Source organism: Phaethon aethereus (assembly GCF_964289735.1).
Source record: "Phaethon aethereus genome assembly, chromosome: 25".
Taxonomy (NCBI): Eukaryota; Metazoa; Chordata; class Aves; order Phaethontiformes; family Phaethontidae; genus Phaethon; species Phaethon aethereus.
The window spans coordinates 1,520,019-1,531,288 of NC_138601.1; the positions used below are offsets into that span (position 1 = coordinate 1,520,019).

Consider the following 11,270-nt stretch of genomic DNA (forward strand, 5'->3'; position numbering starts at 1 on the left):
TCCCCTTTAGATATTGAAAGGCTGCAGTAAGGTCTCCCCCGACAGAGCCTTCCCTTCTCCAGGCTGAACAACGCCAGCTTCTTCAGCCTTTCTACCTAGGAGGGCTGATGCAGCCCTCTGCTTGTTTCTGTAGCTCTTCTCTGGAGCTGCTCTAAGAGGTCCATGTCTTTTTTGTACTGGGGACCTCAGACTGGACGCAGTGCTCCAGGTGGGGTCTAACAAGAGCGGACCAGAAGCAAAGAATCACCTCCCTCGACCTGCTGGCCATGCTTCCTTTTGATGCAGCCCAGGCACGACTGGCTTTCTGGGCTGCAAGTGCACGCTGCTGGCTCATGTCCAATCTTTCAACCTCCAGTATCCCCAAGTCCTTCTCTGCAGGGCTGCTCTCAACCGTTTATCCTGCAGTCTGCATTTATTTTGCCCCAGCCCAGGTGCAGGCCCTTGCACGTGACCTTGTTTAACTGCCTTCTTATGAGAGTTTCACATGGGTCCATTCTTCAAGCCTGTCAAGATCCCTCCGGACAGCATCCCTTCCATCAAGCGTATCAGTTACGCCCCTCAGCGTGGCGTCACGCACAAACTTGCTGGGGATGCACTCAATCCCACGATGTATGTCACTGAGGAGGATATGCAACAGTATTGGTGCCAGTACGGACCCCTGAGGGACACCAGTCATCACTGGTATCCCCCACTTGGACCTTGAGCCGTTGACTCTAACGCCTTGGGTGCAGCCAGAGTGCTGCACTAAATAGTGCGTGATTGCCTTTGCATCACTTGTTTTTTTCTCTTTTGCCCTTTCCCCTCTTCGGCAGCCCTGATGTTGACCCATGGGTATTTCACACTCTTGCTCTTCCAGTTCTGCCCCCATCCCACCGGGAAAGCACGGCGAGGGAGAAGGGCCAGTGGGTGCTTAGTTCTGGCTGGGGTCAATACACCACACAGGCTCATGGGCAGTGCATGTCCTCCTTGACCTGCTCCTTCCCTGTCTGTGCCTAGGGTTTCGTGGGAATGTTTCTGGAGGGCGGAAGGGCAGGGAGAGACTCGGGGAAGGAAGAGAGGCAGCGTCTGCAGACTGAGTGTCTCAGGGCTGTCCAAGAGCTCTCCAAAGCAGTGCGTAGACCAGCAGCAAAGGCTGCGGAGAGACTTGCAGCCGACAGAGGGGAGCTAGTGAAGTGCTGCAGGACAGAGATGGGCACAATGATACGTGGCCACTCAGAGTCCTGATCGGAAGCTGGCTTGGTAGGAACCAGCCCTGTGTCCCCACACATCCTTCAACCGCTGAGAAGTTGCAGCCCAAAAGCAGGGCCAGGAAACGGTGCTTGCGGTAACCGCATCAAAACAGGTGCAACTCCCAGCACTGTTCCTGGACAGCAAGGACTGTCATCAACAACCTGGACTGTACGAGCGAGAGCGTACCCAGGAGATCAATGGGAGGGACGATCCCAGTCTGCTCAGTGCTTGCCTGACGGCATCTGGCATGCTGTGTCAAGTTTTGGGCTGTAATGCAAGAAAGACCTTGATCAAGCGGTGTGAGTCCAGCCGTGGGTGGGCAGGGTGCTGAGAAGGCTGGAGCACTTGGTTGGGGAGGAGGGGTTGTGGATGCAGGGCGTGTTGAGCATGGAGAAGAGAATGCTTTGGCGGGAGACCTCGAATCACCTCTGGAGGAGCTATCTGTGGTCATTGACCAGCATCGGGTCATTCTATCCAGGCCCAGAAGAGGCAGAGAGGTGTAGAAAGCAGAGGGTCACCCAATGCATGACTAAGAATAGGCAAAGCAAGCCCGTGTTAACAGTCCCTGCAAAGCCATCTCCAACAACCCCCTCCCAGAACCACCGCTGAGCAACACCCCTCTTCCCCTGCGTATCGTGGGAGAGCGTCTGCAGGGGAAGGGATGAGACAAAGGCACGGGCTGGGGTGCATCAGAACTTTAATGAGTCAAAAGAGGGAAAAGAGGTCAGCCCGAGTGGCGGTCCCAGTGCAGGGAGCAGCAGGGGCAGACAGGAATCTGCACGCCATGGCTGGGGCTGATATTGCGCCAGGTGTCCATGTGCCTGCCCCACAGACGGAGCAGGGCCGGCAAGTCCTCCCTAGGCTGGCTTTGTGGGGCTACCCACCCAGGGGAGCACAAGAGAACAAGGGCACGGGAGGGAAAGGAGAGAGCTGGAAATGGGAAAGGCAGGCATGGGCCGTGCTTTTGGAGAGCCCAGGCTGGCCTCGTCCTTTTGCAAGGGGTGTTGGCGTTGCTCAGCTCCTCTGGACGCAGCAAGCCGATGATGCGTCCCCAGTCCGATACCATGCTGTGGGTCCCTGGCGGCCTTCCCCAGCTCCACGGCCAGCAGCTTTAACAGGGGAGGCACCTCCTGCCGCAGTAGCGGCTGCCGAAGCCGGAGAGGCCAAAGCCCCCGGAGGAGATGGGCACTCCCTCAGAGCTGAGGATGCTGCCAACGGCAGCGGAGGTGGAGGATCCCACGGCGGTGCTCTGCGGGAAGGAGCTGAGGATGGGGCCGGGCAGGGTCACCACCACGGGGGAGGGCTGGATGACGACGGTGGAGTCCTGGCACTGCCTGACACAGGGCTCATTGCAGCTGTTGGCCAGCGGGGTCGGGCCGCAGGGCTGGCAGGGCTGGCAGGGCAGGCACGGGCTGTAGCAGGACATGTCTCGGGGCTGGAGGTGCACCTGCGGGAAGAGAGCAGGGGAAAGCAGAGCATGAGGGGTGTACGAGGAGAAGCCTGTAGGCCCACCATGAGGGAGAAAGGCAGAAGCTGGAGAAGAGAGATGGAGGCTGTGGAGGGAGGCCCACGGGCTTCTCTTTCCTTTAGCCCAGATGATCCCCTCCAAGAGTTACCAAGCCCAGGGCAGACCTTTACCTAGCCCATAGCTCAGGACTCATATCAGCTAAGACCCAGCCTCTCCCCATGCCACACCTTCTACTCCCTTCCCGCTCTCACAACAAGCAGTTCCAGGAGCATGGACAAAGGGGCAGGTATGGTCTGGGAAGTCCAAAAGGAGCAGGAGGAAAAATGCCTTCAGGCTCACCTTGTTCCCAAGGAGATGGAGGCGAGAGGAGTGGATGAGAGAGTGAGGAGAAGGCCCCGCTTTTATACTCCTGCTGCACCGCCCCAGGCCCACAGTCACTGCACGCTGGCAGCAATTTTCCAACAGACTCACCTCCAAAGCAAAATACCCTACCTAATGGCACGGGTCGTGTTTTGGTTTCTGTCAGCGCTGCCATTTCATTTCCTCATTTCTGACATGCTTGGCCTGCCATGCAGGCTCCTTTCATGTGCTGGGATGAGAGGCCCGAGGATGTCCCGATTAAGATCTAGTCCGTGCAGGTGGAGGATATGCCCCCACGTGCAGGAGGGGTCCCGTGCAGGCAGGGGATGTTGGCTTGGGGCAGTGAAGTGCAATTGTTTGCAGCTGCCTTTGCAGGAAGAGGCCCAGCTCTGCCCCGCACCGCACGCATCGGCAGAGCACCCAAAGGCTTCTCTTTCTGAGGACGTGCCACATGCTTCTCTCTCCTCCCTGTCTCTCAGCTCGCTCCAATGGTCACTGGCCGTTGCATCTCCGTTTCAAGCGGTTTCAGCTGTTTTCCTCTTGATGCCCTTAGCTAAGGGGGAGAAGGTTTGCCAGGCTTGTCAGGGTATGCAGGGTTGGGGTGCGAAAAGGCAAAGCTCACCTGGCGTTAAATCAGCCAAAGCACGTGCAGGGCACCAGCCAGGAAAGTCTTCTTCCGGGTAGGTCAGTGGCGAGGCTTGGTCAAAGAGAGCCGCAGCACTGCACGAAGCAGCTTTGTGGAGGGCAGGGCTGACGGGAAAGATGGAGGTACTCCAAAGGTTCTTGACGTTGGTCTTTACTGCCAGGATTTCCTGTAGAGAGATCGGGCTCCTGCCATTCCTTGGAGAAGTCTGGAGCAGGAAAGACCTATCCTCGGGAGAGGAGGATCAGGTCTGGAAAACATTCAAACCGATTGGACTGACATGAGTGCAGGCAACCTGATGCCATGCCCGCAAGGGCGTTGGCTGGTGTCCCTGCAAGGCCGCTCTCAGCGCCCTTTGAAAGTCCTTTGGCAGTCACAGAATGCCTCTGAGGACTGGGAGAAAGCCAGCGGGCCTCCTGTCTTCATAAAGGGCATGAAAGAGGAGCTGGGGAACGACAGGCCGGTCAGCCTCACCTCGATCCCTGCAAAGGTGGTGGAGCAAATCATCCTTTGCCAAGACGAAAGGACAAGAAGGTGATTGTGAGTGGTCCGCATGGATTTATGGAGGGGAAAGCAGGCCCGACCAACCTCATGGCCGCCTTTGATGTCGTGCCTGGCTGCGGTGGGTGAGGGAAGTGCAGCAAATGTTGTTCATCTCATCTAACGAAGGCTCTTGATGCCGTCTGCTTCCCCATCCTTGCAGACCAACAGAGAAGATAGAGGCTGGCAAAGAGGGCAGTGCCAGGGACTGAAATCTGGCATGGCTGCTGGTCTCCGAGGATTGTGATGCGTGGCACGAAGTGCAGCTGGCAGGCACTCACCCCTGGTGCATTGCAGGGGTCTCTACTGGGGCCAATAGTGTTTAACCCCTCTATGCAGAGTCCTGCAGCGGGCGAGGAAGAACCTCCGCACCACTACAGGCTGGGGCCGATGGGCTTCCAAAGAGCTTTGCAGCAGAGGCCGTGGGTGCTGAAGGACATCGTGAGGCAGCCCGCACCTTTGGGGAAATGGCATCCGACAGCATCCTGGGCTGCGTTAGGAAGGGGTTTGCTATCAGATGGCAGAGGGTGATCCCTCTTCCTGGCTGCACGCTGCTGAGACCACAACTGCTGTCCAGTTCGTGGCTCCTCAGTATGAGAGATGCACGGCCATACTGGTGCGAGTCCAGCAAGGCCACGGAGCCCGTGCAATGCCTGGAGCCCCTGCGGCAGGAGGGGCTGCGACAGGTGGGGTTGTTCACCCTGCAGGAGAGAAGGCCCCAGGGCACGCTTCGTAGCTTTGGGTAAAAGAGTGGATCGGAGGGAGTGAAGAACATAGAGCGAGAGTGTCCTGAGTCCTATCCAGGGAAGGGACAAGGGGTAACAGGCACATACTGAAATACGGGAAATTCCAGGGAAACATAAGAAAAGGCTTTGTTAGTGTGAGAGTGGTGAAGCGCCGGCTGTGTTTGCCCAGAGAGGTTGTGGATTCTCGATCCTTGCAGGTTTTTGGAGCTTGACGGGTCTTGTCCCTGAGCATCCTCCAAAGGCTGACCGTGCTTTGAGCAGGGGCGTTGGGCTAGACGGTCTCCAGAGGTCCCTTCCAACCTCAAGGATCCTGCGAATCTGTCATGGGTAAAAACGGGTGCTGCACAGCTGGCCCTGAGAGGGAAGAACTGTGTTGGGAACATTGGAGTCAAGGGAAGCCGTGGCTATCACACCTGAGAAACTTTGTGTTGAAGCCCTGACGGCAGGGAGGAAAGCGAGTAGCAGAGTACAGTCACTGGACTTCAGGCACGCTGACTTCCGCCTGTTCAGGCAGCTGGTAGGTAGGATGCCATGGAAGCAGCTGAGAAGGGCCAAGGAGCTCAGAAAAGCTGGCAGCGCCTCAGGCATCTCGTGGTCCAAGAGCAAGAAAGGTCCAGGCAATACGCAGGAGAACAAGCAGATACTTTGAGGGTGGAAGGGAATGGACGCACAGGCCTCATCTTCCTGGCCAAAGAGCCCCGTCTGCGGTGAGGAGCTCTCCTGAATTCTCAGGGAAAGAGGGAAAGAAAGGGTCGCAGAAAACATCTCCCTGCTCTGGCGGGAACTCATCCCTGGGTCCCATGTGATACGTCTTCTCCCGGGCACTGGGGCATAAGCGCACCTCCTTTCCCACACGCCAGAAGCCGCTGCAGCTTGGAGTACAGCCCAGCACCATTGGGGAGGCAAGGAAACTTCCCCCAGCTCCGCGAGGAGGGAAGGCTGGCAGGACCCTGCATTGCCACGTGCCGGAGGATGCTCAGGGAGGGGATGTGCTCAGCAGGGCCCTGGGTACAAAACCAGCTCTCAGACTACATGGAGGAGGTGATGCACTTCCCTGCCCTGCAGACAGGGAGGCAGCTGGGACGCGTCCCAGGAGGGCAAGGGAATGCCCTCAGTAGCAAGCTTCCTGGGATAGACTCTCCCTACCCACGGCGAGTCACACTCTAATTTTGGATTGGCCGTGTGTCAGCCTTTTGGCGTGAGGCCAAGCTGGGAGTGCGTGCTGTGTGCAGGCCTGTGTCCCACGAAGGGTGAATTGCCCTGCGGCCAGGGCAGCTCCAGCCCTGCCCCGGAAAACCGTCTCTGAGCACTGGGCTGTACCCCAGTACACAGCTCCAGGCAGCCCCAACAGCCGTTGCCCTAGGCATGACCTTCTTGCCGGCACTCCCACATCTCAGGGGGCTCTCAGGACAGTCAGCATGTTCTGGAAATGTGTCACCTGCTGCTCGCGGTCCAAAGCGTGCGACCAAAGTGCATGGTGGTGTGATGAGAATGGGAGGAACACGGTGCTGCCGCGAGCCTCAACACACCCCTCTGGTAGTGAGGAGGGACCCGACTCCACAGGGCTTGTTGAGGAATCACAGGGTTCGGGAGGGCAACATTCTCCTGCCACAAGGCTGCTGATTGCACTGGCTGGGGACCCCCGGAGACTGCTATGAGAGGGGGCGGCTTTACCAAAGAGACACAAGCAGGAGAGGACTGCAGTGTTAGGAGGTTATGTGCACCTTCCTGCAAAGGGAGGGGAAAACAACCCCATCAGATTTCCCCAGACCCATGCCCCGCAGCTGCACAGACCCCTCCAGCACTTGGAGCACATCTTCTGCCTGTACTGATGTGTTCCTACCGGGGAAATGCTTGGGCCTTTCATCTCGATACTTGAAAGGAGGCTCTGAGGCCTAATGGTCATGTCAGAAACGAGGAAATGAAATGGCAGCGCTGACGGAAACCAAAACACGACCCGTGCCATTAGGTCAGATATTTTGCTTTGGAGGTGAGTCTGTTGGAAAATTGCTGCCGGTGTGCAGCGACTGTGGGCCTGGGGCGGTGCAGCAGCAGTATAAAAGCGGGCCCTTCTCCTCACTCTCTCATCCACTCCTCTCGCCTCCATCTCCTTGGGAACAAGGTGAGCCTGAAGCCCTTTCTCCTCTCCCTCCTTGTGCTTCGCCTCGTCCTCCTCCAGGATTTCTCAGCACAAACTTGCCTTTTTGTCCTGTGCGGGCTCAAGGGCTGCTTGTAATGTCAGAAGGAAGGGGTAGATGGCGTGGCTTGGAGAGAAGTTGGGCCTTGGCTGAGGTGTCTCCTGAGCTATGGGCTAGGCAGGGATCTCCCTGGCTGTGGTTGCTATTGATAGGGTTCTTCTGGGCTGAAGGGAAAGAGAAGCCCGTGGGCCGCCCTAAGTATCCTCCATCTCGCTTCTCTAGCTCGTGGCTTTTCTCCCTTGTGTTGGGGTGACAGACCGCTCCTTATGCACTCCTCATGCTCTGCTTTCCCCTGCCCTCTCTCCCAGGTGCACCTCCAGCCCCGAGACATGTCCTGCTACAGCCCGTGCCTGCCCTGCCAGCCCTGCCAGCCCTGCGGCCCGACCCCGCTGGCCAACAGCTGCAACGAGCCCTGTGTCAGGCAGTGCCAGGACTCCACCGTCGTCATCCAGCCCTCCCCCGTGGTGGTGACCCTGCCCGGCCCCATCCTCAGCTCCTTCCCGCAGAGCACCGCCGTGGGATCCTCCACCTCCGCTGCCGTTGGCAGCATCCTCAGCTCTGAGGGAGTGCCCATCTCCTCCGGGGGCTTTGGCCTCTCCGGCTTCGGCAGCCGCTACTGCGGCAGGAGGTGCCTCCCCTGCTAAAGCTGCTGGCCGTGGAGCTGGGGAAGGCCGCCAGGGACCCACAGCATGGTGCCGGACTGGGGACGCATCATCGGCTTGCTGCGTCCAGAGGAGCTGAGCAACGCCAACACCCCTTGCAAAAGGACGGGGCCAGCCTGGGCTCTCCAAAAGAACGGCCCATGCCTGCCTTTCCCATTTCCAGCTCTCTCCTTTCCCTCCCGTGCCCTTGTTCTCTTGTGCTCCCCTGGGTGGGGAGCCCCACAAAGCCAGCCTAGGGAGGACCTGCCGGCCCTGCTCCCTCTGTAGGGCAGGCACATGGACACCTGGCGGAATATCAGCCACAGCCATGGCGTGCAGATTCCTGTCTGCCCCTGCTGCTCCCTGCGCTGGGACCGCCACTCGGGCTGACCTCATTTCCCTCTTTTGACTCATTAAAGTTCTGTTGCATCCCAGACCCTGCCTCTGTGTCATCTTTTCCCTTGCAGATGCTGTCCCAAGATGCTCAGTCAGAGGCTTGTTGCTCAGTGGTGGTTCTGGGAGGGGGTTTTTGGGGATGGTTTTGCACTGATTGTCAACAGGGGCTTACATTGAGTATGCTTAGTGTTGCATCGGGTGATCTTCTCGTTTCTAGATTTGTCTGCCTCTTCGGGTCTGGATGGAATTACCCTACATTGTTCAGTGGCTACCGTCCGCTTTGTTGTGCACACCTCTTCATGCTCCTCAGTACGCTCAACACTGTGATGCAAGTAATCACGAAGGAATGTGGTATCGACAAGACAGGGGCACTAGCTTTCCAGGAGAGGCCAGGAGAACCCATCGTAACTAAGTATTGTCCAAGGGTCGCTCTTGTTGGGGAACTTTTGGTCTGAAGAGAAGGAGAAGCCCGTGGAACACAGTGCGGTGGTCTGCCTTCTCATAGAGCCGTATTATGATAGAGTCATAGAATGGTTTTGGTTGGAAGAGACCCTTAAAGATCATCCAGTCCAGTCTGCCTGCAATGGGCAGGGATCTCCGTTGCTACATCACGTTACTCAAAGTTCTGTCAAACCTGACCTGGAACACTTGCAACGATGGGACGTCCCATCAGTCTCTGGGCAACCTCTTCCAGTGATACGCTACCCTTGTTGTAAAAAATGCCTTCCTAATATCTAGTTTAAATCTACCCTGTTTCGGTTTAAAACTGTTGCTCCTTGTCCTATCACTACAGGTCTTGATAAAAATCTCTCTCCGGCTTCCGACTTATAAGTCCCCTTTAGATATTGAAAGGCTGCAGTAAGGTCTCCCCCGACAGAGCCTTCCCTTCTCCAGGCTGAACAACGCCAGCTTCTTCAGCCTTTCTACCTAGGAGGGCTGATGCAGCCCTCTGCTTGTTTCTGTAGCTCTTCTCTGGAGCTGCTCTAAGAGGTCCATGTCTTTTTTGTACTGGGGACCTCAGACTGGACGCAGTGCTCCAGGTGGGGTCTAACAAGAGCGGACCAGAAGCAAAGAATCACCTCCCTCGACCTGCTGGCCATGCTTCCTTTTGATGCAGCCCAGGCACGACTGGCTTTCTGGGCTGCAAGTGCACGCTGCTGGCTCATGTCCAATCTTTCAACCTCCAGTATCCCCAAGTCCTTCTCTGCAGGGCTGCTCTCAACCGTTTATCCTGCAGTCTGCATTTATTTTGCCCCAGCCCAGGTGCAGGCCCTTGCACGTGACCTTGTTTAACTGCCTTCTTATGAGAGTTTCACATGGGTCCATTCTTCAAGCCTGTCAAGATCCCTCCGGACAGCATCCCTTCCATCAAGCGTATCAGTTACGCCCCTCAGCGTGGCGTCACGCACAAACTTGCTGGGGATGCACTCAATCCCACGATGTATGTCACTGAGGAGGATATGCAACAGTATTGGTGCCAGTACGGACCCCTGAGGGACACCAGTCATCACTGGTATCCCCCACTTGGACCTTGAGCCGTTGACTCTAACGCCTTGGGTGCAGCCAGAGTGCTGCACTAAATAGTGCGTGATTGCCTTTGCATCACTTGTTTTTTTCTCTTTTGCCCTTTCCCCTCTTCGGCAGCCCTGATGTTGACCCATGGGTATTTCACACTCTTGCTCTTCCAGTTCTGCCCCCATCCCACCGGGAAAGCACGGCGAGGGAGAAGGGCCAGTGGGTGCTTAGTTCTGGCTGGGGTCAATACACCACACAGGCTCATGGGCAGTGCATGTCCTCCTTGACCTGCTCCTTCCCTGTCTGTGCCTAGGGTTTCGTGGGAATGTTTCTGGAGGGCGGAAGGGCAGGGAGAGACTCGGGGAAGGAAGAGAGGCAGCGTCTGCAGACTGAGTGTCTCAGGGCTGTCCAAGAGCTCTCCAAAGCAGTGCGTAGACCAGCAGCAAAGGCTGCGGAGAGACTTGCAGCCGACAGAGGGGAGCTAGTGAAGTGCTGCAGGACAGAGATGGGCACAATGATACGTGGCCACTCAGAGTCCTGATCGGAAGCTGGCTTGGTAGGAACCAGCCCTGTGTCCCCACACATCCTTCAACCGCTGAGAAGTTGCAGCCCAAAAGCAGGGCCAGGAAACGGTGCTTGCGGTAACCGCATCAAAACAGGTGCAACTCCCAGCACTGTTCCTGGACAGCAAGGACTGTCATCAACAACCTGGACTGTACGAGCGAGAGCGTACCCAGGAGATCAATGGGAGGGACGATCCCAGTCTGCTCAGTGCTTGCCTGACGGCATCTGGCATGCTGTGTCAAGTTTTGGGCTGTAATGCAAGAAAGACCTTGATCAAGCGGTGTGAGTCCAGCCGTGGGTGGGCAGGGTGCTGAGAAGGCTGGAGCACTTGGTTGGGGAGGAGGGGTTGTGGATGCAGGGCGTGTTGAGCATGGAGAAGAGAATGCTTTGGCGGGAGACCTCGAATCACCTCTGGAGGAGCTATCTGTGGTCATTGACCAGCATCGGGTCATTCTATCCAGGCCCAGAAGAGGCAGAGAGGTGTAGAAAGCAGAGGGTCACCCAATGCATGACTAAGAATAGGCAAAGCAAGCCCGTGTTAACAGTCCCTGCAAAGCCATCTCCAACAACCCCCTCCCAGAACCACCGCTGAGCAACACCCCTCTTCCCCTGCGTATCGTGGGAGAGCGTCTGCAGGGGAAGGGATGAGACAAAGGCACGGGCTGGGGTGCATCAGAACTTTAATGAGTCAAAAGAGGGAAAAGAGGTCAGCCCGAGTGGCGGTCCCAGTGCAGGGAGCAGCAGGGGCAGACAGGAATCTGCACGCCATGGCTGGGGCTGATATTGCGCCAGGTGTCCATGTGCCTGCCCCACAGACGGAGCAGGGCCGGCAAGTCCTCCCTAGGCTGGCTTTGTGGGGCTACCCACCCAGGGGAGCACAAGAGAACAAGGGCACGGGAGGGAAAGGAGAGAGCTGGAAATGGGAAAGGCAGGCATGGGCCGTGCTTTTGGAGAGCCCAGGCTGGCCTC

The 11,270-nt window shown here is 57.2% G+C and overlaps 2 protein-coding genes across 2 annotated transcripts; one reads left to right on the forward strand and one right to left on the reverse strand.

Moving 5' to 3' along the window:
* Positions 1-2,341: 2,341 nt before the first annotated feature.
* LOC309413337 (feather keratin 1-like) lies at positions 2,342-3,357 on the reverse strand (the record flags this gene model as incomplete). Its single annotated transcript, XM_082010458.1, has 1 exon — positions 2,342-3,357. The coding sequence occupies exon 1, from the start codon at positions 2,654-2,656 to the stop codon at positions 2,342-2,344; it is 315 nt and encodes a 104-aa protein (XP_081866584.1). The 5' UTR covers positions 2,657-3,357.
* A 4,157-nt stretch (positions 3,358-7,514) lies between these two features.
* On the forward strand, positions 7,515-7,835 carry LOC309413491 (feather keratin 1-like; the record flags this gene model as incomplete). The annotated part of the gene is made up of 1 exon (XM_082010635.1): positions 7,515-7,835. One exon carries the CDS (start codon positions 7,515-7,517, stop codon positions 7,827-7,829), a length of 315 nt encoding a protein of 104 aa, XP_081866761.1. The 3' UTR covers positions 7,830-7,835.
* Positions 7,836-11,270: the final 3,435 nt, after the last annotated feature.